This window comes from Pimephales promelas, chromosome 25 (genome assembly GCF_988280905.1).
Source record: "Pimephales promelas chromosome 25, fPimPro1.hap1.1, whole genome shotgun sequence".
Lineage (NCBI taxonomy): Eukaryota > Metazoa > Chordata > Actinopteri > Cypriniformes > Leuciscidae > Pimephales > Pimephales promelas.
The window spans coordinates 25264228-25290815 of NC_142793.1; the positions used below are offsets into that span (position 1 = coordinate 25264228).

Sequence of the window (26588 nt, forward strand, 5' to 3'; positions counted from 1 at the left end):
AAATAGATGTGTTTAAAAACACGTTTTACTCTTAAAATGCAAGAAAGTCAAAGCCATAAATCTAAACAAGCTTGATATTTAAAAAAATAAGATTTTGTTTGGGTGCAGTACCAAACGCTTCCACTAGATGAAATTCACCCCCATTCCGTGTGCTCATTTTTGACCACTATCAATACAAGTGTGACTATTTTTTTCAGGACCATTTAACCTTTATGAATCATATACAATACTGTTTTGTGTTCACATAGCAAGTGTCAAAACCTTGTTACGATGAAGTAAAAAAAAATGTAAAAACAAAAACCTTCATATTTTTAGGTCAAACATGACAGAAGAACATGTATCTGAGACTCAACAGATGTGGGCTATTTAGGACATCCGGTAGTACTCTCGAAGATAATAACCTTTCACAGCACACCACACGAGACATACCCTTATCAAGACCTTCTGTTTACAGCCGACCAAATGTGATTTTAATCCGTCTCTCACCAGGTCAGGACTCAGAGGGTTTAACTTATTAAACCGAACAACCTGCAATCAGAGAAGCATCATTGTACATTCTGTTTGAATATGAGCCAAGCAGAAGCAATCTGTGCCTCACAACTGCATTAAACAAACCAATCTGCTATTATACAGGCCACAATTTCAAACATAATCCAAGGCTATCCTTAAAGACCAAAGGGGATATTTGACATATTTTTGGGGGTAAAATATGATAATAGCCTGTAATATATATATATATATATATATATATATATATATACTGTATATTAATTTTAAGATCAAGGTAAATTGTACTTAATTTGTCTTCCGGGACACATGTTGCTTCCGAAGGGCAGTACTAAAATTAATTTTTTATTAAGAAAAATCTTCATCCTGTTCAAAAGTTTTCACCCCCGGGCCTTAACGCATTGTGTTTCCTTCTGGACTGGAGCATCAGTGAATATTTGAACCTTTTTTAATAGTTGTGCATGTCCCTAAATTGTCCTCAGTGTGAAAAGATGGATCTTAAAATCATACAGTCACTCCTGGAAAGGGTTCAAACATGCAAAAGATGCTGGAAAACTAAAGAATTTGCGGGACCAGGAGGATTTTTTCTGAAGATCATTGGTCATGGGACTCAAGAACAAGCATCTCAAAACAAAAACAGTCGTGGATCATCCAAGTAAAGACCCAGTATGAAGAATCAAGTGTATAACTTTTGTACGGGGTCATTTTTATAAATTCAGCTATTTTTTATGTGAAATATCTTATTCAGGACAGTACTAAATAAAAAATAACATGCATTTTGTATGATCCCTCTTATTTTGTTAAAATTATTCACAGATTCTGCCAGGGGTGTGCAAACATTTGAGCAGCACTGTATGATGAGTTTTTCTCTGGACATGAAAAACTGTTGATTTTGTATATTTGGACAGACACAAAACGCTAAAAATGTATATTTTTCCATTGAGATGATTCTCTTTATATTTACTATCGAATATGATTTATCATTTACTATACAGGTTTTTATCTCGTATCCATTTTTTCGTTATAATTTACCTTTTTGCAATCCAGTATGGTACTATTTTTGTACTTTTAATTACTTTATATGTACATACATATACCTGGCTTTTATATAAGGCATGAAATGTAGAATGAACTCTACTGTGCTGAGTTGACGTCGAACAGTGATTTGCTGGCATGTTTCACACTTTCTTCCCACCTTCATGACTTGCTATTTGTCACACGTTAGATGTTAATGTGTAACACATGCCACATAGTCTCATCACTATATCTCTCACACCATCCATATAAAGGTGCTGCTATCCTTGCCTTCATTACAGCTGCACCCAGCCCAGGTCCTCGTCACGCTGAGATGTATAATTAACACACAGATCAGCGAGGAGACAGGCAGAGGCCGCCGGAGCCGCAGTCACTAATGATTCCAGAGAGACTTTCTTTCACTAGACAAAAAGAACAGTTTAGATAATTCAGAGCTACGGTATATTAACACACACTCTTACAAGCAAAGATTAAACCAGTTACCTCAAAATTAAAATTCATCCTTATGATGTTCTCATAAGGTTTTTTTTTTTCTGTGGGACACCAAAATTATATTCTTCTTATTTAAATGGATTCAAAAGTGATTAATAATACACACACACACACATATATATATATATATATATTAATCATTTATTTATTATATGATGCTTTTTCGTAGCTCTGCTTTTCAACATGACAAACTTATTCTGACAACATTATATTCTTACTTAAATGGCTGCAAGTGATAAATAAAATACAAAATTATATATGAATATATGAAGAGTTCAGATGCAAAAGCCTCTAAGTGCCATTTGAAATTTTCTTCTAAAATGATCATTTTTATCAAGCTTGTATATTTAAGTTCAGTAATTTCACTTAAATGGCAATGAATATTACCTATTAATTGTCATTTAAGTGAAATTACTGAACTTAAATATACAAGCTTGATAAAAATGATAATTTTAGAAGAAAATTTCAAATGGCACTTAGAGGCTTTTGCATCTGAACTCTTCATATATATATTTATATATAGTATTATTTATTGATTGTATGGTGCTTTTTTGTAGCTTGACAGTTGTTGCTATATGGTTTGTATGGAAAAACAGAAACTTTGAGCAAGAAATTAAAGAACTTTAATTTCTAACACTTTAATGAGCCACTTTATTTTGTATTGCCTGTTGCTTTGACACCACCGAACAGCAAATTACAGCATATATGTGATCATTATAGCCAGATTAATGGCCGTTTTTAGTAGGTCCAGTGTTCGTTATCAGGGGCAAACACTAGAGGCCGATGATGAATTATTAATACCTCCATGCTGAGATGGCATCGTATGTGTGTGTGTGAGAAAAAGTGAGTTTTTATCTTCGATTCTGTTCTAACGTGACTCCTGTATGAAATCGGTTAGAGGAACACACTGACTTTTTTGGACTTTAGCTTATTCACCGTATTCCCCAGAGTTAGATAAGTCCATACATACCTTTTTCATCTCAGTGCGTGCTGTCTGACACACCCCGTGCTAGCCTAGCTTAGCACAAAGACTGGATGTAAATGGATACAGCTAGCATACTAATCCCAATAAGTGACAAAATAACGCAAACATTTTTCTATTTACATGTTGTGGTTTGTATAGTCACAGAGTGTACAAATAACAAGGTCATATGATACACAGATATCTTTTAACCATATGAATATTGGGAACTATATATTCTCAGAAGGCGATGCACTGCTCACTTATTGGGATTAGTATGCTAGCTGGAGCCATTTACTTCCAGTGTTTGTGCTAAGCTAGGCTAGCGGTGGGTGCGTCAGATATAGTTACAGCACGCACGAATATGAAAAATGTATGTATGGACTTATCTAACTCTGGGGGGACATACGGTGAATAAGCTAAAGTACCAAAAAGTCGGCGTGTTGCTTTAAGCCGTCCATTTCCTCCTGCAGATTTGCTCATAATCGTTTTCACCAGGCCTCGTCCAGCCTCTTTGAAATACCTTTAATCAGCCGTTAAATTGTGAGAAAAATCTTCACTCGTTCCCCCATCAGACCCGTATCAAAGGCATCCTACGACATCTCCCACCCTAAGAGAAAAACGTGTTGAAACGAAACTATTAGAGAGAAATATTTCAGGAAAGCATATCACAAAGATCAAAGAGGCGTCTGCGAAAGAGAAAAAAAACACTTATGCAGCAAAATCTTCTAAGCTCTCAAACTTGTGTCTGCAGTTTCTACAAAAATTTCATGGGTAAAATTGTGTTATAGTAAAAATAGAAAGTAGTCAATAGATGACAATAGAAAAGTATAGAATTAGATGAGATTATAATAAAGTAATATAAATAAATATGGATATTTTTCTTACACAAACGCATGGCTTCACTTCAAAATGCCTTTATTAACCCCCTATGGATTACTTTTATGATGGATGGATGGATGGATACACTTTTTAGGGTTTCAAATTATTCAGCCCCGATCAAATCACTCCCATTATAAAGCTTATAAAGCCAGGCTATTTTTTAATACAACTTGTTTGGCTGAAAGAAGAAAGTCACATTCACCTAAGATGGCTTCAGGGTGAATAAATGATGGGATAATTTTCCTTTTGGGGTGAACGAACCCTTTAAAACATAACTGACTATGACTATGATACCAAGACTGGCTTTTTGGCCATAATTTTGTTAGAATATCTCTGTTCAAGCTAGAAGATATGAAAGTTGTCTGTTTTGCGCACAAAAAAACTTTTTACAAATTGAGTTCCCTTTCTTGTCTTCTTGAGCTTAAATATTTACATTGGCAAGGCTTAAACTTTTGTTTGTTCACGTTAATGTTCTCACAATTTTGCATGGTTAGAACTCATAAAAATGCAACTGGCGATTAAAATGGTTTCATATAAGTTACTCACCACCATCAACAAACACCGATTTTTACTAACATGTGGTCCTGGGCCATCGACTAATAACTTAAATATCAGTTTTAAAGTGCAACATGTTACAAGAAGGCTATTCCTGCTTCACAAGATGATAAAAGCCTTGTTTAGCTACATGATTTATTCTCAATGTCTTGCTTGTAGGCTAATGTTATGTACAGAGCGGGAAGCCATTTTCTGTGTTGATAATAAGTGCCTCTCAAATTCATTTCATAAAGGGAACCATTGACATAATTTTTTTAATAAAACATCTTTATACAGTTTTCTGAGGTGTCAGTCTTTGTTATTAAAGAGCATATTGCAGGTAAAAAAAAAAATCGAAATTTATAGATAACCTTGTATGAAAATACCATATGAAAAGTTAATGCAGGATTTAAAATGTTTTAAAACAACATAAGGACACTAATTTAGAAGATAAAGTGAGCGTTTCTTGGACTGCTAGTAAAAACGGCTTTTTTTTCAACGTCGCGTCATTTGACGTCATAGCAGGGAGCCGCAGCCTCGGCTCAGTGAGAGCAGGCTGGTGTTCAGTGAGAGCGCTCGTCAGTCAGTGTGCTTTCGTTAGTTTTTGCATTTTAATTTATCATCGTCATGGTAAATATTGTGTTTGTGGAGATTGCAAAAACTCCAGCCTGTCAGGACTTCAAGATCGAGTCCACAAGTTTCCATTACAATAAAAGTGACTGTGCTATATAGCCTATCTTTCGTTCCTGGTGCGGTTTGAGCAGGTGAAGAGACGGGATTTCTCCTCTCGGCTCGGAAAACACGGTCGTGTGTAGCGTTCACTTCAGATCAAATGATTAGCATCCCGGCAATATGATGGAGTTCAACATGGTATGCCGAAGCATATTGATCGTCGTATACTACCAATGGCATCAAATAGTGTTATATAGGTAACTTAGTCATGTCATGCCCTAAATAAAACTTGTAATTGAAAAACAAAATTGGTTGTTTAAATACTCAAACCTTTAATGTTCTGTTTATGTTATAACCAAGGTGAAAAATATGTATTAAAAATTTACCCGAGTATAGCCTATGCTTTTAGTAGCCTATAGAAATATACTCAAGTAAAGTTTTTATACATTTAATAGTATATAAATCTACCCTAAACATACTAATGTCTGCTGGCCTGTTATAGGATCATAATAATCTGTACAATATTGTGAGCACAGTGTATATCGTTAGCGAACGTGTATAGCCTACTATAAGCACGTCTCTCACCTAAAAGGCACCTGTCCTGTTCTCCACTGGTTCTCCTCACATCACAGCTCAATTTTTCTCTGACCATTCTGTCTGACATTATCCTGGCCTGTCCCTGATCTCTTTAGCATAGCAGGCTCATAACTTTATGGCTTGATCCGTCATACGAGTATTTCCTCAGCGTCCGAAATGTCATTGCGATTCATTGTTTTCCTGTTGTGTGAATCGACCGCTCTCCCCCTCATTGCGTCACGCCCGCCACGCCCATTTTCAGACGCGGAAGTAAAATTTTCTCACAAAAACGACTGCAGAAGCTTCTGTGGCGTGTTTATACGTATATTTTAAAGAAAATCTAGTTCCTACATTGTTTTTCTATGCATTGACTCGTTGGGTCCTCTAACCTGCAATATGCCCTTTAAAGGAATTTTGTAGGTAATTTTTTGGCGCTCAATTTGTTCACAAGTCACAAAATGGAAAGTACACAAATACACAAAAATGGTAGTTTGAGTTCATGTTGACTCCTTAAAAAAACACAAACGTTATTAACGAAATACAGGTAATATATTTTACTTATGAATTGTAAATCTACAATAAACTGATAAATATTGACAGTAACTTACATGTTTTGTGGATGACCCGTCCAAAGCGCTCGTGCACGCGAGTTACTATGGTTACCACCTCATTAGCGAACACCTGTAGACATTTTTTAAAACAGTTTTTTTTTACGTTCATGGTGTAATATGTAGATTTACAAAGTGTGTGTTATGAATCAATCCTTATTTATTTATTTATTTATTTATTTATTTTCAACAAACCCAAAACCCAACCTGCCAGCAAACACTCAATACGATTTTTTTATTGATCATACGCTATTTTTGCATCCATGGTTTAATTATAAGTCATACCCAAAAATCCAGTCAAAGTTTATTCATGACATATCCAGAGGAATAAAACTCAATTAAACATGAACAGCTTTGATCTTTAATTCACAGGAGGGGGAATAGCGCCACCTGCTGATCAGCATGAGAACTCGTGCATATTTACGCTACAAACAACAGTGTATTACCATAGTAAAATCAAAGAGTATAGAAGTACTTCTAAAATTATGACACTTCTATATGACTAAATAAAGTAAAGAACTGCTGATGAGCAGATCCAGCAGTGTAGTGAACTCCTCTGAAATAAACTGATGTAATAGTGTTAGAATTTGCTGACTGTGTTCTTGTTTGTTTTATAAACTGCTGCATTGCCATCCACACATCCAAAATCCATACCAGTTAAATGAGTTTGTGTCTCTGGGGTTCACAAAATATATATTTGGTCATACTTGTAATTGCCTCTATTGACAGTAGGTTTAATTGCTCTACACAAACTTTGATTAGTCTCACTTAAGATAATGCTGTAGATCAGAAGATATAGGCTACATTAATGTGTATGGATTAAATGAATTAAATGAAAAAGAAATAGAAAATACAATATTACACACACTTGGTTATCTTAACCGGGGCTTCACATTGACTTGTTCTAAAAATTAATTTCCGGTCGAAAAACTAAAATGAATTGGAATATAATATAATAATATTTAATATAATATAACATAATATACAATAATTAAGTACTCATATAATTATACACTATAGTAATATAGTAGAAGTGATTTTATGAAAATTATAAAATATGTAATATTTAAAAAAAGTAAAAAATATATAAAGTGTGTAAAATAAAATATAAAGTAAGTATAACACTTTATTGGAAAAATTAGAGCTCAAATGTCTATGCACACACACACAAACGCACACAAACACACATGTTAGATGTGAATAATCCTTTAGACATCACTATTATAAATATAAAAATACATACATTTTAAAAGTTTTATTCGCTGATTAAAATTTATTTGATTAAAAAATACATTGATCTGCCCTTCATTATCTAGTTGTTGTGATTTATATATACAAAAAAAAAAAAAAAAACTCGCTGAGCTCAGACCAAGACGTGGCGCCGGGCAAAGATATTTTCCCTTCATCAGTGCATCCACTCGAAGCGGAGTTCCGGCTACGTCACCAACGCTCGGCGGAGCTTCTGATTGGTTACTTGGGTTCGCTTTAACTACAACGTTTACCAGGTTTCCCATAAACCAGCCAACAACAACACTTTTCAACTAGGGGGTTAAACGCTGAAAATGACTTACATTTTATAGCGAAATTAAAATAAGATTTGTATTTTTGTAATATTAATAAACTCTCTGTGTAATTTTATTTCCAATGAGATTTGATGTGTAAACTTGCTATCGGTTGCCCTCAGGAGAGAGTGGAGCGGCTAGTCGCTAGCAAACAGACCTTCGACCAAGAAGGGTGACACAACTCAACTTCACCACACACACACACACACACATATACATACACACTGCTTCGTCTCGTCTATCATCCGTCAGGTTAGTGATCTGCATCTGTTTCGAAAAGTAGTTTCATTATAACTTCATTATCATACACATTATTGCTGTGTAAACTGCTGGTTTAATTGCTATGTGGCTAGCTCATGTTAGCTCATTGGTTTCACTCTAACATGTTACTTACTTATGAGAAATGTCATTTTTTTTCTAAAACACAATTTTTAACCATTCTGTTCCAGATGATCACGGTCGGGTGTGTGATTTTATTTGTCGTGTTAATTTAAAGCCCCATACATGAGCAGAAATGGGCTGTTAGCACTAGCCAGCTACTGGACAATTATCAGCTTTTAATCTCATCAACTTGTCCAACGGAGATCATATATATATATATATATATATATATATATATATATATATATATAAAGGGAGAGAGATATGTGCGCGTGCACAGCTACTGCAGTGTTATAAATAGATATGCTTTGGTTGCAGTAGTAAATCTAAAATCTACTTCCTGTCTAGTGTCCGAAATAACATGTTACTACCATGGTACATGAACATTTATTGTCCTGTGAAACATGATAGTACCACAGCGTGTCCAAAACATGCAACTACACTGTTACTATATCAAAAATCAAAGTTTGACCTTGCTACATCCCCAAATATCATGGTATTACCATGGTTGTACATGTCCAAAGTCCAATACATGTCCAAACAACATGGTATATACACCAAAAATGTCCAAAAAATGTCATAGTATGTCTCTAAATAAACCATTGCATTACCATAGTACCTGTCCAAAAACATGATATTACCATGGTACATATCTAAGAATCATGGTATCTAAATAAAGCATTGTGTTATCATGGTACATGTCTGTAAACATGGTATTGCCACGTCCCCAAATAATTAGTAAGCATGTATGTGTCTAATTAAACCATGACTTTGCCATGGTGCATGTCTGAAAAATCATAGTATTACCATGATATGTGTTCTACGATGGTATCCTGAAGAGGAAGTGTGTGTTTCACAGGTCATGTGGAGGAAGGCTGTGCTGGTGGCCCTGTTGGCGTTGGGGATGGGTTATCTGTACCACACTGACCCGGAGCTACCGGCCCGTGTGCTGAACTGCATCAGCCAATCGCTGCCTCAGATGGAGCTGAGTGACAGCTCAGAGCCCCGCCCCCCTGCGCTGGAGGAGGCCATCGCTCGCGCCTGGCAGACCCTGATCACGACTCCGGCCAAACGCTGGGGGAGAGTGGCTGTGGGGTGAGCGACTCGCAATACACTCGTTTATTCGTGTCTTTCTTTGTTCATCGTCAATTCTATTTGGATGTTTTTCCATTGGTTCTTTAGTTGACTTTTCCTTTTATTTTGTTCTGTCATTTGTTTCTTTCACTGTGTAAACGTGTTAGTACATATTATTTTCACACTGTTAGAGTATTTATTAATATTCTTAATACATATGTTTTCATTTTAGTTTAAGCTGTAGTGATTTTGTTTAGTACTTAATCTTATTTTTTCAGGTTTCAATAACTGATTTTTTTTTAAATAGCTTAAGGTACCAAATCAATAACAACTTGTGATCTATAGGATAGTTATGAAGTTGCTTTTTTCCTTTTTGTTAATTATCTCAGTTAAGCAAACAAATAAACCGTCTTTCTAGTAATAGGTTGTGACTCATTTGTTCATTCACTCAATCGTTGATTCATTATTTTTCTATACTTTTTGATTAATTCGGTAACGCTTTACAATAAGGTTCCATTAGTTAACATGAACTAATACACTTCCACAGCATTTATTAATCTTTGTGATATTGTGAAATGCTAATTTCAACATTTACCAATACATGATTAAAATCAAAACATTGAACTAACATGAACATCAGCAAAGATTTACAAATACACTAACAAAGGTTTTGCTCACGTCAGAAACCTTATTGTAAAATGTTTCCACTAATGAATTAATTCAATGAATGTTTTGTTCACAGCAGTTGGGCCTCACATGTCTGAACACGTACATCTGTGCTTCAGCCCTTTGTTTGCTCTGTTCATCAGGGTGAACGCCTGTGTGGATGTGGTGGTGTCCGGAGTGGGGCTGTTACAGGCCTTGGCTCTCGAACCGGGTCCCGGCAGAGACCACGAGGTGCTACACAGCAAAGAGGACCTGAAAGAGGCCTTCATCCACTACATGGGGAAGGGCGCCGCTGCAGAGCGTTTCTTCTCAGATAAGGAGGTTTTTCGAAGGATCGCACGGGCGGCTGCCGAATATCCCGGCGCTCAGGTGCGCATTGAAGTGTTTAATGACATAAGGAGCGGCCCTTTAGAACATGGTTTTCCTCAGGGCACGAGCCGAGGACCGAGATTAGCCGGTCTCTGAGCACGCTAAAAACTGTCCGACAGGTTCGACTGCTCTAGTGTGATTAAAATCAGTTTTTTGCAAATGTCCTACAATATCCGCTTTAATTTTGGCATCCGCTGTAAATGAATCCGGCCCTTGAGATCCGATGGTTTAATGTGAAGGCACGAGAGGGAATTGAGTTTCTGTGTCAAATGTAATTTAGCATAATCAACAGTAATTAATAGGTGCAGAGCTCATGACAAATCCTATATTAATTATAGCACATTTTCACAAAAATTAAGCCAACAATATTTTTCTTACAACAATATAAAATATCTGGCAATTGAATAAGCACTTTTAAAGGGATACTCCACTTTTTTGGGGGGAAATAGGCTCATTTTACCACTCCCCCAGAGTTAAACAGTTGAGTTTTACCATTTTCGAATGTATTCAGACGATTTTTCTTATATTTAGAAGAATATCAGTATTCAGTCTCATTGACTTCCATAGTATATTTTTTTCCTACTATGGAAACTGTCTGGTTACTGATATTCTTCTAAATATCAGAAAATCGGCTGAATGGATTCGAAAACGGTAAAACTCAACTGTTCAACTCTGGGGGAGTGATAAAATGAGCCTATTTCCAAAAAAAAAGTGGAGTATCCCTTTAAATCTGATACTTGATATAAAATAGTCTTGTGATTGATCTTGTATGTTTTAACGAGACCAGGTTTATTCAAAATGGCTTTTTTTTTCTTGTTTCTTGCAGCTTTATGTGGGCGGTAACGCTGCTTTGATTGGCCAGAAACTAGCGTCTAACCCACAACTCGAGGTGAGTGTCTTGTGCTACTGAGCTAGCTCCAAACTGTTCTGCTAATGCTAAAATCTTTAAGCGCATCACTGGATAAAAGGTCAAATTGTCCTGAATTGTCCATTCATACCTGATGAGCACCTGAAAGTGTGCTGTGTTCTCTCAGGTCCTCTTGTGTGGTCCGGTGGGGCCGAAGCTTCATGACATGCTGGATGAGCAGATCGTGGTCCCGCCAGAGTCTCTGCAGGAGGCCGATGAGTTCCACCTGATCCTGGAGTACAAGTCGGGTGAGACGCGCTCGAAATCACATTTATTCTGTAATTCGTTTTTCACAGTAAAGAGAAACAAACACTTTATTAAGTACACCTCTCCAACTGCTCGTTAACACAAATGTCTAATCAGCCAATCACATGACAGGAACTCTCAGCTGCCAGATCTCACGCCACACCCCCGATTTCTAACGCTGAAGCGTCAACCCGGTCGGTCAAATGCCTGAAAGATGAGTTTATCTATAGATCCATCAGTTGAGCCACTCTTGATCGACTAGTTTTACAGCAAAATAGTTAAAAAATCCTGTAATCTAGAGCGAGCGTGCATGCGAGACAGCTCCTAATCGCGCGCGACGGCAGAAAGGAGAGCGAGCGAGAGACCTTGCGTGTGCAGCCAACACCGCCAAAATGTTTTAAGTATGTAGAAAATACTCAGCAATGGTGTTGACTTGTGAATTTACACGTGATTTCTCCATATAGACATGTAAACAAGTTTAAAAGCTTGATTTTCACCACAGGGGGAATTGAAGAAAGTGTGTCCTCTCTGCTGCCCCCTACAGGTGAACAGTGGGGTTCCTCGAAAGCTCCTCAGGCGAACCGCTTCATCCTGTCCCACGATGTGTCCAATGGGGAGATGAGCACGCTGGAGACGTTCGTGGCCAGTTTGGACGAGTTCCAGCCGGATCTGGTGGTTCTGTCCGGACTGCATATGATGGAAGGAATGGGCCGAGATCTCTGGGAGGAACGACTGAAAGAGGTCTGAAAAAGAGAATCATTGGTCACCGCATATTTTTAACACAAATCGGTCCAACTCTAAAAACAAATTGGATGAGCGAAACTTTTGATTTATTACTAAAATATAGTACGTATATACCGACGCCATTTTGATGTTCAAGCAGAGATATTTGTGAGTGACCGTGCCGTGGACCACAAAACCTAATTTTTGAAATTGAGGTTTATACATCATCTGAAAGCTGAATAAATACGCTTTCCATTGATGTGTGGTTTGTTAGGATAGGACAAAATAAAATAAAAACTGAGCGTGCAAAAAAATCTAAATTTCTCCATTTATTTATTTTTTAACTGTTTATTTTCACATCTTTTCTCTCTTACCAACCACAACAACAAAAAAAGAGAAAAAATAATAACAAATAAATAATAATTGCAAGTCTACTACATCGACATTATCAATTTCTTCATGTATACACAGGTATCACACATAAATGTCGAACGGGAATCCAAAAAACAATTCACATTTCTTAGTTTCAGTCCATATTATTACATCTTATTCGTGTCCAAAATACCCTTTAAAGGGAGACCAATCATTTACAAAAATATCCAGTACATTATGCCGTCTTTCGTATTTCTCCATTTATAATATTTCTTTATATATTTACGGTAAGAAATTCACGCAACATGATCTTTACTTAATATCCTAATGCTTTTTGTGGCACTTTTTAATGGCACTTTTGAGGTCAATTCTGCTTATTAGATGATCTTTTTTTAATGGTGATTGTGTTGTGATTTCCTGCAGGCGGTGGTTGCGATCTCAGACGTGAGGAACGAGGTGCCCATCCACCTTGAGCTGGCCAGCATGACGGACAGAGACTACATGAACCGGATCCTGCAGGAGGTAATTGTGTAGGTTTAATGCATGCTAACGCTCAGTAGACACGCCGTATAAAAGGATGAAGTTCTGGGATTTGTTAGAGGTGTCGTACAATGAATTTAAAAGAAACGCCTTCTAGTTTTACGTTGTAAAAATGTCAGTTTCCCAAGTCATGGGGGGTTTTCATCTTCAACATTCAGGTTTCTTTGCGCTCTTCTGTTAGCAGGTCATTCCTATCGTGAACTCCATCGGCCTGAACGAGCAGGAGCTGCTGTTTTTGACTCAGTCTGGAGGAGGACCTCACGCCGACCTCGCTTCGTGGGACGGCATACCCGACGTGGGCCGCGTCAGCGACATCTTGCTCTGGATCTTCGAGCAACACGGCCGGGCGGACCCAGAATCTGAGGCCGACCTGACCCGGATCCACTTCCACACGCTGGCGTACCACGTTCTGGCTACGGTGGAGGGTCACTGGGGGAACCAGGAGGCGGCGGTGGCTTCGGGCGCTCGTGTGGCGAGCAGTCAAGCCTGCGGTCTGCAAACCGTGGATATCGATAAAGTCATCCTCAAGGCGCCTTTGAGCTTCTACAGCTCCTTCTCAGAACCGAGAGAGAGCCTAACGCTGGACCCGACGAGACCGGTCACCGTGTGGCGCAGAGGGAACGTGTCTTTCCATCTCACGCCGGTGCTAGTGTGCAAGCAGCCGCTGAGGACTGTGGGACTGGGGGACGCCATCTCGGCCGAGGGACTTCTGTTTTCAGAGTTCACACACCCATCTTTTTGAAGAAACATCCTCTTCTCAAAAGACTCGCAAAAGAGGATGTTTGTGTGTTGAAATGCAGTCTGAGTGCACTCTCCTCTTTCCAGAGATTCGTTGTTGCTACCTTTGTCTGAAATCGTATTGTTAAAGACAGCACTGAACGTAATAACAACGCCATTTTTTTTTTTTTTTTACTCAAAAATAAAGTTGGCATCATTCACTCACCCTCACCCAGAGCGAAATTATTTTTATTTGCGTTAGTGGAAGTCACATGGGTTTTGAGCAACATGAGGGTGAGTAAATGATGAAAGAACTTGCTTCTTTAACGTTTAACTAGCTCATACTCTGTTTAACAGGAACCAAATTATGATTTTAGAGTCTTAAACACTTTTATTTGTTATTTTAAGGACCGTTAATTAATATCATGACTTGAATGCTGCCGATTCACAGTTGGAAAGTTGTCTTATCCTAATGAAATTAAGTAGGAGCAATGTTCCCAGGTTCAATCACCAGCTTATTCTAGCCATTATTAATGCACATAATGTCATTAAATATTTCATTATTCTTGTCTTAATTGAATCTCATTGTTCTTAAGGGTGGGAATATAACTAGGGTTTTTTTTTTGTACGTTGGTACCAGCATCGTTTGTATATAATAAGAGAAGTGGTAAATATTGTTCATTCAGTCTGGTTATCAGTTTTTAGCCATTGATTTCTGGTGAATTAAGGTGGCGTTAATGACTGTTGTGAATTATGATGCTTCCTATCACACATAATGAATATGTACATACAAATGATGTCATTAGTTTTAAAGCTGATCATGTCAGCCATGTTGTACCATCCACACACATGTGACTTTTTAATTTTTTTTCTAATTAATCTCAGTATGTGAATGATCGTCGGTCTTAAATCAGCCTTAAAGTTTGACAAACCTGTCTGAGGCGTTTTAACAAAAGCTTTAGAAATATTCAGCAGTGTTGTAAAGCAATTCTGAGGTTTATGAACGGTTTACACACAAGTCTATTTGTGTTGTTTCTTGAATAAGGCCTTGGCAAGACGTTCAGATCAGCAGCTGAAGAAAAGCCTCGGCTCGTGTGCGTACTGTATTTCTGTTACACTCCATGTTGTTGACGCTGTTAGTTTCTCAAACCAACACGAATCGTGACTGTGTCCATCAATGTATTTAGATTTGACATCCATGTTTGTATGATTTGTCACTGGCAATATCATAAATTGAGATGTTTTGGGGTTTTACTTTTTTTTTTTTTTTCCAAACACAGCAAATGTTGAGTCTTGGTGTGAGGAACTCTCAAAGTTCATATTCATACAACTTTTAGGTATATAAAACATTTTAGGGTTCTAGTTTGCACATGTGATTATGCAACAAAGTCTTTTAAGAGTTACTTGGCAAAATGTCAATCATAAATGTTAAGACTAGAAATATTAGCTCTGTTGAGTATGGAATATTTTTATATAAATAAAACACTTCTGATCCAGTTGCAAAATGTCCGTTTTTTTATTGTTACAATGAACAAAATGATAATAAAATGCTTTTTTGGAACACTTTACAATATGGTCCTATTAGTTGATAATGTAGATAATGGATTATATATCAGTCCTTAACACGCAGTCTGCAAGCAATTACATCATAGCACAAGCTGATTGGCCTTGATGATCCTGCAGCCAATGAGATTGCTTGCTCAGCATTTAAATAATCTGGTTCAGTGTTTGCTGTAATAACATGCTAAAACTATTCAATTAACTACCATTGACCATTACATTTGTTACAGAATCTTGGTTAAAATTAGTTAATAAAAACAGCGATTTAAAGGGATAGTTGACTTTGAAATTAATTTTTGATATGTTTTAGCTTACCTCAAGGGCATCCAAGATGTAGGTGTCTTTGTTTCCACAGCATTTTCAATTTTGACATTTTTTGGTCAAACCGTTGTTGTCTGTCAGTCGTAATGGAGGTCTATGGGGATCTCCTCAAAGAGCAGCACAGAGAAGTCCAAATTAAACATGATTTAATGACTCGTGAATGTAAGTACACACTGATGAGCCTAAGACACGAAACGAGCGGTTTGTGTGAGAAAACCAACAGTATTTATGTAGTTTTTACCTCTTGTTAACCGCCGTCGACCTGAATCAGATGCCTGTCCAACTAAACCGAACATCTCCAGACGTTACGCCGGAAGTGATCTCTCGCCCGTCTACGTCACGCATTGTTTACACAGAGATTTCGGAAGTTTTACCTTTCACTAAACATATTTTGTGACATAAACCAATAACTGGTAGTTTTCAAATAGGATTTAAATAGGTATAACCGGACCTAAACTATGCAAATAACACTTCCTAACATAAGGTCAGAACACTCATGTCCCATACACCGCACGACCCAGAGTGCTCCCACAGGTGAAGAATTAGTTGACTTTTCAAACACGATCAAAAAACACATATAAAAACTACCCAGCCAAGGCCCTATTGCCTTACACATCTCCATGACGGTGAGAGACACATTTTACATTTAGCTGTAAATGAACCAAGAACATCTGAACTAACTTGAACATTAGCACACATAACTTTACTATCACAAAAACTTAAAGATCTTACTGCAATAACACATAAATCAACTTTAAATAAAAAATTACCCATAATGCACCCAGCTGCTAGCGCTGACTGCCAGATCACAATATATCCACTAACCTGCAGTCTTATCTTCTCATTAACAACAGTGTTTTTGTCTTTGCCTACTTATATTCTATACTTGAGTTTACATTTTTTTTAAATGTATTTGACTAATAAAAAGTGTGCATTGGTGGTTTATTCCTGTCTTTTTAAAATAGTTGAATGAATGAATAAATGAATGATCGCGAGGTGCGATCGTAGATCAGAACGCCGGTGTTCTGTCGATTTGTCCTACCTTGTCAGATTTTCCTACCGTAGCGCAAAATTATAGCCATATCTATCGGTTCATCCTACCTCGTCGTAAAATCCTACTGAGCGTTTCTGCTTCGCGTCTGTGACTAAGTTACATAAAATATTTCTGTGTAACTTTGCCGAATTTTCTTATTAGGCCATGTTACGGTGATTTTACAGTGCAAAGTAACGTTACCTCTTCAGATTGTCCTATGAAATTAACGATAGGATGATTTTACGTTGCAAAATACCTCATCAGATTGTGCTACCAGTATGAAATAAACGAGTAGTATGATTTTACAGTGCAAAATGCCTCATCAGATTGTCCTACCAGTATGAAATAAACGAGTAGAATGATTTTACGTTAATGTTTTTATGAAAAAAATGCTAATATGAATTTGCTTTGTATGAATGTGAGAGTAAACAGTTCTCATTACTGCTATATAGCTTTGTATAGTAATAATTGACAAAAATAGTGAAAAACTTACCTCAGATGAATAAGATCTCGCGCAAGTAGTAAAATATTATGGGCGTGTTGTTCAGCGTGACAAAAAATGACGTATTATTGATGTGCGCATGCGCAGTAAGCCTTGGTAGGACAATCTGACGGGTAGGATGGAATGTTATCGAATTAATTTTGAGCCAATAAAAATATACGTAACTTTTCAAGAAACGAATGAAAATATAAATTGAAACTGAATAAAATATCTTTGAAACTGAAAAAGAATGAACCGCAAGCATTTTTTTTGACTTTGTTTTTAATACACTACATGTTTTGCTAACTATTCCTCATATTTCGTTTACTGATCTACACTTACAAATGCGCTTCCAGAGTTTTCATTTACGCTTCTGAAGTTTTCGTTTACACTCCCTGAGTTTGCGTTCGCTGTTCTGACACAAATCTCTCGTGGGGGCGGGGCTAGTAGAAGTCTATTCTCATTGGCTACTGAGTTTTTGATTGACAGCTTCTTGACCTGGAAGTGAAGACGTCAGTGAGTGTTGTGTTTACACGTTTGGATGTGAGCGTCTGTAAGCGTAGCTTTCTATTTCATTTAGGTGATATTAAGTTTATTTCTTTATTTATTTACTGCTACACTATATTGTTGATATGATTTCTTATAGAAGGAATAGTACAGACAAATGATATAATTTGTCATCGTCGATATCAGAATACTGGATAGCATAGGCTACTCGTGGTAAGTCTGATTGTTTTTATTTTTTTTATTAATTAATACTAAACTAATACTAATTATAATACAGTTCTTGCTTTTTCAGGTGGAGAGGCATATTAGAGCTCAGTGAGAGCCCATAACATTATACAGCAGTGTTGTCTTGATTTAATTGGTAAGTTGTTAGCCCAATCATTACATGTCTTGTTTATCTAACGTTACATACGGTTACAGTCTTCGATTAGATCATATTTGCTTCAATTAGATCATATTTCCCCTCTGCCACCCCAAACAACATTGTGCTAGAGTACTGTACAGTATCTGTAGCCTACAGTACAAAATGTACTGTATCAGACAATGACCGATGCCATTGGACCAGAGCCCTGTCAATCACTGCCCGGTTCAACTTTGGCAATGTAAAGCCAATTGCTGATTAATTTGTGATGCAGAGTTTTTAAAAGAAGAGAGAGAGTACTTGACCATTTTCCACGTCTCCATTCATAATATGTAAACACTCATTTGTTCCCAAGTATAACCCTGGGCGCAATATTTATTCTGCAAAAGGCAACAAAATGCTTTTTCTGTATCCATATTTTAGTAATAATTATGTTAAAAAAAAAACATTTTGGAGAAAAATGTTGAATTTTTAATAGTCTTTAATAATTTATATATATATATATATATATATATATATATATATATATATATATATCCAAATTCAAAACCTAATACATGCAAGTAATTATGACTGAAAAAATCCAGCAACTAGGGAGTAGACGCTACACAGCCATGGATAAATGTTTATTGGGCTATAGAGCCATCTACTGGTTATACAATAGTATTACAGATGATAAATGGTGTGTGAGTAAACATTTGGTACTGTAAAATCCCTTAAAACATTTATATAATTTGTTTGAAATAATTATTTTAAGTCTGCAAATGGTTACTGCATGTGGGAGTTCAAAGCAGTTTGTATTGTTAGATTATAATATATTTCCTTTCTCATTTTCCAGGGATTTGAGCAACTTTTCCACAAACAAAATTCTGATGCTGACACAGAGGATGGAGTGATAATACCAGAGATCAGCTGTCTCCATCAGACAATAATGTTACTTTGTTCAGACATATCACCTTTGAATGACTGGGATCCTTATCTTCAGACACCTGTTGTATTTTATTTTAATATTATAAAATAACAAATATTTTAATTTCTTTGGAGCTCTAGATTAAAACAAACACAGTACACAAGAGGTTGCAGTTTATTCTTATTAGTCTCTGCTGATCATTGATTAGCATACCAACAGCATATGAATGGAATAGTTCATCCAAAAATAAAATTCTCACTTATTTTACTCACCCTCATGCTGTCCCAGATGCATTTTACTTTCTTTCTACAGATAAATACGAATTAAGATTTTAAGGAAAGTAATCCATCTCTGCAAGCCCTAAAGATGCTTTAAAAACCACACACAGTGACCGTGATGTCCATGTGACCTCAGTGGATGAATCAATTCTGAAGTGAAACAATAGAATAAAAAAAAAATACTAATAATGTAAACTGTTTTAACTATTAAAAATCATTTCCGACCAACTGCCATACATGGGTAAAATCCACTTGTGTTATGTGGACTCACAGAGATGTATTATTTCATTAAAAATCTTTGTGAGATTATACATTTTATTATCTATATTATGAGAATACTGTGCATTACATGTATAGTATGCAGTTAATGTTTTGTGGATTCTGGTCTTTCCTGTCATAACTGCATCCAAGACTTTCACTTTGGTACTTGTGTATATGCTGTAGTGACAATAAAGAATGAATAAATTTATTAGATTTTTTTATTTAAATTCATTTAACTGATTTTATAAGTCATAATTGAACCTGTTGATGATTGTTCAAATATATTTACCATTTTAAAGGTTAGAAAATAATATTAACAAAATGAAATAAATAAAATTATCAGCATGATTAAAAAAATACCAACAAAAATATTCTTTGTGTGAAATATGTAATGAAATGCCCTTTGAGGTCTGTATCATCTGACAGCAACCCACGATTGTAATTTTCATATAGTTTAAATTCCTCTTATTTAAGTGATCATACATGATCATTTGATGGTGTAAATGCATATGGTAACAATGAGAAATTTGATGGCCATGGTTGCCAACCTTGATTACCTGGTTGAAGTGAAACTTTCTTGACTGCTGAATATATAACACACGTATACTAGTAGGCTATTCTCTTTATATTGTAATAGCACAACCTATTCAGAGCCTAACATGCAAACGAATCATCAAGAATAAACAAATATTCTCCTAAAACATTGGACAAAATATTTTAAGTAGTTACATACAGTGGGCGTACTTTGATGTACAATTACACCTGAATAGACTGATCTCTTGTGAACCTAAAAGCTTCTGTTGACAAAGTAATCGCAGCAGAAGGTAAATACAGATAAAATTAAAAAACAAACATAACTTAATATTACTAAAATTAAATAGAAAGCTGCGCTTACAGACGCTCACATCCACACGTGTAAACACAACTCTGACGTCTTCACTTCCAGGTCAAGAAGCTGTCAATCAAAAGCTCAGTAGCCAATGAGAATACACTTCTACTAGCCCCGCCCCCACGAGAGATTTGTGTCAGAACAGCGAACGCAAACTCAGGGAGTGTAAACGAAAACTTCAGAAGAGTAAATGAAAACTCTGGAAGCGTATTTGTAAGTGTAGATCAGTAAACGAAATATGAGGAATAGTTAGCAAAACATGTAGTCTATTAAAAACAAAGTCAAAAAAATTGCTTGCGGTTCATTCTTTTTCAGTTTCAAAGATATTTTATTCAGTTTCAATTTATATTTTCATTCGTTTCTTGAAAAGTTACGTTCATTTTTATTGGCTCAAAATTAATTCCATAGAATGTCAGAACACCGGCAGCATAGAGGAGAATGAGTCAACTTCTCTGAAAATTAATTAAGCATTTTGGTCATGAACATGTAAACAGTAAAACGGTTGACTTTGAAAAATTACAATATTTAATCCAAATAAATGTTCATGTTTCGTACTGATGTTGTTATTCATCTGTTCTCACCAACGTAGACGAACGCTGACACCCTGTGGTGAAATAACGGCGTTTTTTTACTGCCGCAGCTTTCTCGGATTGGCTTGGTTTGGATTTAAACTTCATTTTCTGATGAGTTTCTACACACACAGTAAACATCAGAATATCCCTTCTTCTGTCAATAAACATGTCCAAAATATAAAACTTTATTACAGACACTCATGGTGGTGTTTGTTCAACTCATTGACGATTGACCGAAGTACATTGAAAGTAAACATAACCGGAAGTAAGTGATATGTATTGTTTCCAAACGGAAGTGAGTCGCGAAGCTCAGTGCAAGTAGTCCATTGAAAATACGGTGGAAACAACATCTTGGACACCTACATCTTGGATGCCCTTGAGGTAAGCTAAAACATATCAAAAATTAATTTCAAAGTGAACTATCCCTTTAAATACTATTATCAGATACAACATTTAATCCTAGTAATGTATTATTAAACACTGAAATTAGCATTAAGATTTACAATTCTTCATTTTTCATCATGTTAACTAATGTAGTTCACTAATATAAAAAATGGATCCTGCTTTTTATACAAAACTTTCTCATATAATTATATGTCTAAAGGTGAACAGACCTTTATTTCATGTAATACATCTGTGATTGTAACCTGCACTATTATACTATACATTCAACACGTTCTTCAGGAGAAAGATGTAGTTTGAGCTCTATTCAGCCTCTGCTTTGGGTTTACTCTTCTTCTCTGTGAGTTTGTCGGGTTCATCCTCATCCTCGGGGTCTCCAGGAGTGGCTGTAGGGGGAGACGGGGCAATGCACACATCCGCCTCGGGCACTGGAGAGACAAACGGAGCATTAGGATGAGTCTCCTTCATTTCTACAACACTGTTTCAAAGCAGCTTTACAGTGATGACAGGAGATTACAGTAACAGAGAGAGTTTAGGCTTTACAGCAGCTCTAGAATCAAGTTACAGTCCAGCTAAAGTTAGTCACTTCTGTTGCAAAGATTAGTAGTTATTAAGGGCCGCTTACACGACACAGTTCTAACAGAAAACTTTTAATGTGTTCATCCGCACAACAACAGTGTCTGTGCACCTGTGGAGATCTGCATGCTTTTGCTGTAGCCTGCGGCTGAAGACATGGCCTGACCCAGGGCCTGGTTGGTGCCCAGGGGCTGCTGGGAGCTGCTGGTTTTGCTGGAGGAGGAGGTGGAGGAGGAGGACCGGTGGCTGGTCTTGCCGTCTTTGCCTGGTTTGCTCCAGTACAGGTTCTCACCCGCCTGTAGAGCACTGCCTATTTTCTGAGCCATTTCAACCATCTGTGTGAGAAAGACACAATCATCATTTTCACTAATTACCAGACTGATATAATGAGGAACAGATTGAGAAAATAGGAAAATACGTTTTTATTATTTTACATTAAAAGAGACTTGCCCTTTACCAAGTCTTTACCCTGCTTAAATGTTGATTATTCTCAGTTTATAATTCTCAGATTATTATTGGTCAGCTGGGTCAAGCGCTTCGAGTGTGTTTAGGAAATGACCATAGCCACCAGTTTAACACACTACCAGCTAACTCAACCATTAATACACATATTAATTATTATAATGAGGAATATTGAGACGTGTTTGTTCGCGGAGGAAACTCAAGACACCAACACTGATATAGAGAATACGTTTTCATGCATTGATGAAGATGTAAAAAAGCTGAATAAAACCAAATAAAAAGTTTTTAGAAACTACCATTTATAAATAACTGTATTAGAGTAATAAGAATTATACAAAAATATATATTTATGATGGGACACATTATGGTAAGGACAATTTGGGAGAAAGAAAGGTTGAATTTTAAAGGAAAAAAACTATAATAGTGATATTAAAGGGATAGTTCACTTTGAAATTTAATTTTTGATATGTTTTATCTTCCCTCAAGGGCATCCAAGATGTAGGTGTCTTTGTTTCCACAGTATTTTCAATTTTGCCATTTTTCAGTCAAACCGTTGTTGTCTATCAGTCATACACTGGAGGCTAAGGGGGTCCACCAAAGAGCAGAACAGAGAAGTCCAAATTAAACATGATTTAGGTAAAAAAAAAACGATATAAGGTAAAAAAAACAATATAAATACTGTTCGTTTTCTCACAAAAACCGCTCGATATTAGGTAAAAAAAAACGATATTAGGTAAAAAATCGATATAAATACTGTTCGTTTTCTCACAAACCGTTTTCTCACGTTCGTTTTCTTTCCGATATTATGTAAAAAAAACGATATAAATACTGTTTGTTTTCTCAAACAAACCGCTCGTTTCGTGTCTTAGGCCATCAATGTGTACTTACATTTACGAGTCATTAAATCATGTTTAATTTGGACTTCTCTGTGCTGCTCTTTGGTGGACCCCCTTAGCCTCCAGTGTATGACTGATAGACAACAACGGTTTGACTGAAAAATGTCAAAATTGAAAATACTGCGGAAACAAAGACACCTACATCTTGGATGCCCTTGAGGTAAGATAAAACATATCAAAAATTAATTTCAAAGTGAACTATCCCTTTAAATCTCTATTTTTTCTTCTACAGCTGATTCACAGATTTGAGGCATTTTGTGAGGATTGTGGCTTTAAAAGATTTGTTTTGAGCTTTTTATTGCTAGTAAAGCACATATCCATGACCAGAACCGCTTCGTCACATTCAGTGTCAGTCTAGTCTGCGTGAGCAGCTCTCGTCCAGAATTAGAGCAGTGGTACCTCAGGGTCAAACTCTGTGTTGCTGTCAGTCTCGATCTGAGCGTTGACCTTCCTCTCCATCTCCTGGAACTGCTGCAGGGCGGCCTTCTTATCGCCCTGATTATACTGGAACACCGCAAAGTTCAGGTTCACCAGCGGGTTTGACCTGCCAGGAAAACTCACTCATTAAACTCTAGCTCTGCATTGGCTCATGATTTCCCAGCACAGATCAGGGTTTGAGAACATACTCATCGAGCTGAACCGCCTGTTCGTAAGACCTGCGGGCGTTATCCGGGTCATCCAGATTGGTCAGGGCAACTGATGAAGGTCAGAGAACAAATAATCATCAACTGGATTCTCACACTTACACTGAGCTTTAGGATCATGACTTTAACAACTAATAACAATATATTTGATTATTAATAACAAAATCAACACAAGCACTGCAAAATATCTGTAATACAAAGCGGATTAGTGTTTCGTACACATAAATGAGTGTTTGGGAACGCAATCGTGTGAGACGCTTCTGAGGGAATTCAACTAAATCATTCAACTCAAACCAACATTTGCGATTGGTCCGCTGGTTAGTCCAGTTACCCAGTGTTGAGGTGAAGTCATATACGTTTTTTGTTGAGCATCACAGGATTTATTTGGTAAACGTGATTCATAGACTAGTTGGATTTGATGAAGTTTGTGAGGATCAAATCTTAAAATCATGCCTGAGCATTTTGTTTTTGCAAGTTTCCATGACCAAAACAATTATTTTGTTTTCATCTCACCTGATTGGTCCGCTGGTGGTCCAATCACATCCACCTTTAAAGGGATAGTTACCCAAAAAATTAAATTCTGTAAGTTGCCAGCTCAGAAAGTTATTAAAGACATTGTTAAAATTGTCCGAGTGACTACAGTGGCTCAACCTTAAGTTTATCAAGCGACGAGAATACTTTTTGTGCGAAAAATAACGACTTTTCGGAAATTTTCTTCCTTGTGGGCCTGAGACGAGAGTTCGCATGCGAGAACTATGTTATTTTTCTACTACTTCAGTTCAGTTCTGGCGCATGCGTCGTGGAAATCTCTTAAACTCTCGTCTCAGGTCCACAAGTAAGAAATGGAGTAGTCGAATAAAGTCGTTATTTTTTTTTTTTCGCACAAAAAGTAGTTTCGTCGCTTGATAAACTTATAGTTGAGCCACTGTAGTCACATGGAATATAGAGCCCAACCCGATAAAGAATTTTGAAGGCCGATACCGATACAAATATTTTGAGGTTTTAAAATCCGATATTCCGATATATATCGGCCGATATTTTATTTATTTATTTTTTAATTTTTTTTAAACTGGACATGATAGTCACAAATTTTGTCCTGCTTATTTGAGTTAAGAGAACTGATGGGGATTAGCAATGTATGTATCGTGACCAACTCAACGAGTGTTGCCAACAGGAACGGTGTAGAGCGCCCTCTGGTGGACAAACTATACAACTCCAACACTCGTGACATGGTTCAAGCGTGTTTCGTCTGTTTTAATTTTATTGTTGAAATATTCATTTATTGGCCATTATAACTGCTGATACCGATAGTTTGGAAAATGCCTAATATCGGCCGATAAGATCGGCTCAAATGGAATATTTAAACATTTTCTTTGATGACTTTCTGGGCCGTCAAGTTTCGATCCCTTAGGCAGCCTATGTGGCAGTGATCCACCTCTCAGATTTAATCAAAAATATCTTTGTGTTTCGAAGACGAACGAAGGTCTTACGGGGTTGGTACAGCATGGGGGTGAGTAATTAATGACTTCATTTTTAGGTGAACTATCCGTTCAATGCAAATGGGTGGAGTGTCCCTTTAAAAACAGGCGTCTGAAAACAAAGTCTGTGAAATATTTACCGGCCAGAAGCATGTAGAGCTCGCTCATGCGTGGCCGCAGGTTAATGGCGGCGCTCAGGAAGTGGAAAGCTGACGCGTACTGTTGCATGGTGAGGTGAACCAAACCCAGATTATACAGGATCTTCCAATCAAACGGAGACAGATAGTTGGCCCTCTTCAGACAGCTGATGGCCTGGAGGAGAGAAGCAGGAGGGCATGAAAACCACAGTGGATGAAAGAAAGGCATGATGGTCTGTCACACTCACAGCAACGTATTTCTTTTTGCCGAAGAAGCACATGCCGATGTTATTCCAGAGCGGGGGGCTCTCGGGGACAGCGTATGCCGCTACACGATACTTGTTCATGGCCACGTCATAATCTCCATGAGTCTGCATCATACTGCCGGCCGCGAGGATGGCCTGAACACACACACACACGAGAAACAACAGATTGGGAGAATGCAAAAATAAAAACAAACAAGAAAAATGATCTTTTAATTACAGCCAAAATTTAATAATAATGTTTCTATAATAGTAACATTGTTTCCATGATTTACACATGTTGGGATGTATAACAGACACACACACACTACATCCCACCTTGAAGTTATTAGGGTCGTATGTCAGAGCGTTCCCGAGGTGCTCGAAGGCTTTCTGGTATTTTCCAAGCTAAGACAAAAGTGGACAAGAACAAGAATAACAGACACATTTACTGTGTTTATGCATCCGGCCGCAGGCTATTGTCTAGCTTTTAATATAAATACGTGATTCTGCTATTTCATCATCCACCAGACCAACACTTCAAGTCTACACATTAAGAAAAGTAAGACATTTTTTAGGGTTAAGTGCTAGTAAAAGTCCCTAATCATCATCATCATCTTGTGTTTCTGAAATCAAACGGAAGGTATGAATGATGTGCACACGTCACACACTCGTCCCTCACCTGCATGTAGAGCAGTCCCAGCGTGGTCAACAGCTCCGTGTTCTCAGGAGAAAACCTGACAGAGAAAACGGC

At 37.0% G+C, this 26588-nt stretch overlaps 2 protein-coding genes and 1 long non-coding RNA gene across 6 annotated transcripts in view; 2 read left to right on the forward strand and 1 right to left on the reverse strand.

The window, feature by feature from the left end:
* bbs4 (Bardet-Biedl syndrome 4) overlaps positions 1-26588 on the reverse strand; it is a 47319-nt gene that overhangs the window by 13703 nt on the left and 7028 nt on the right. Inside the window, exons 9-16 of one of the 2 annotated variants that reach the window (XR_016150616.1) lie at positions 26517-26571; positions 26174-26242; positions 25841-25993; positions 25596-25767; positions 23960-24029; positions 23733-23877; positions 22088-22310; positions 21357-21827 (exon numbers count right to left, since the gene is read on the reverse strand). Coding sequence is in view for 1 of the 2 variants with exons in the window: in XM_039648200.2 (XP_039504134.2) it covers positions 21703-21827; positions 22088-22310; positions 23733-23877; positions 23960-24029; positions 25596-25767; positions 25841-25993; positions 26174-26242; positions 26517-26571 (1012 nt within the window). In the remaining variant the exon portion in view is untranslated. Of the gene's footprint in view, positions 1-20927; positions 21828-22087; positions 22311-23732; positions 23878-23959; positions 24030-25595; positions 25768-25840; positions 25994-26173; positions 26243-26516; positions 26572-26588 lie in introns of those variants that run through there. The other variant, XM_039648200.2, reaches the window with a different exon arrangement.
* On the forward strand, positions 7749-15099 carry adpgk (ADP dependent glucokinase). 2 transcript variants are annotated; one of them, XM_039648113.2, is made up of 8 exons: positions 7749-8081; positions 9070-9305; positions 10094-10319; positions 11146-11208; positions 11354-11474; positions 12017-12213; positions 12991-13089; positions 13289-15099. In XM_039648113.2, exons 2-8 carry the CDS (start codon positions 9073-9075, stop codon positions 13847-13849), a joined length of 1500 nt encoding a protein of 499 aa, XP_039504047.2. In that variant the 5' UTR covers positions 7749-8081; positions 9070-9072; the 3' UTR covers positions 13850-15099. The 2 variants fall into 2 exon arrangements, with proteins under 2 accessions (XP_039504047.2, XP_039504048.2); XM_039648114.2 differs by having other exon boundaries at positions 13292-15099.
* On the forward strand, positions 17387-19744 carry LOC120486002 (uncharacterized). Of its 2 annotated transcripts, none has more exons than XR_016150617.1 (3): positions 17387-17939; positions 18004-18087; positions 18926-19744. It is a non-coding gene; the product is annotated as an uncharacterized LOC120486002 (long non-coding RNA). The 2 variants fall into 2 exon arrangements; XR_005624085.2 differs by having other exon boundaries at positions 17395-17939; positions 18019-18087.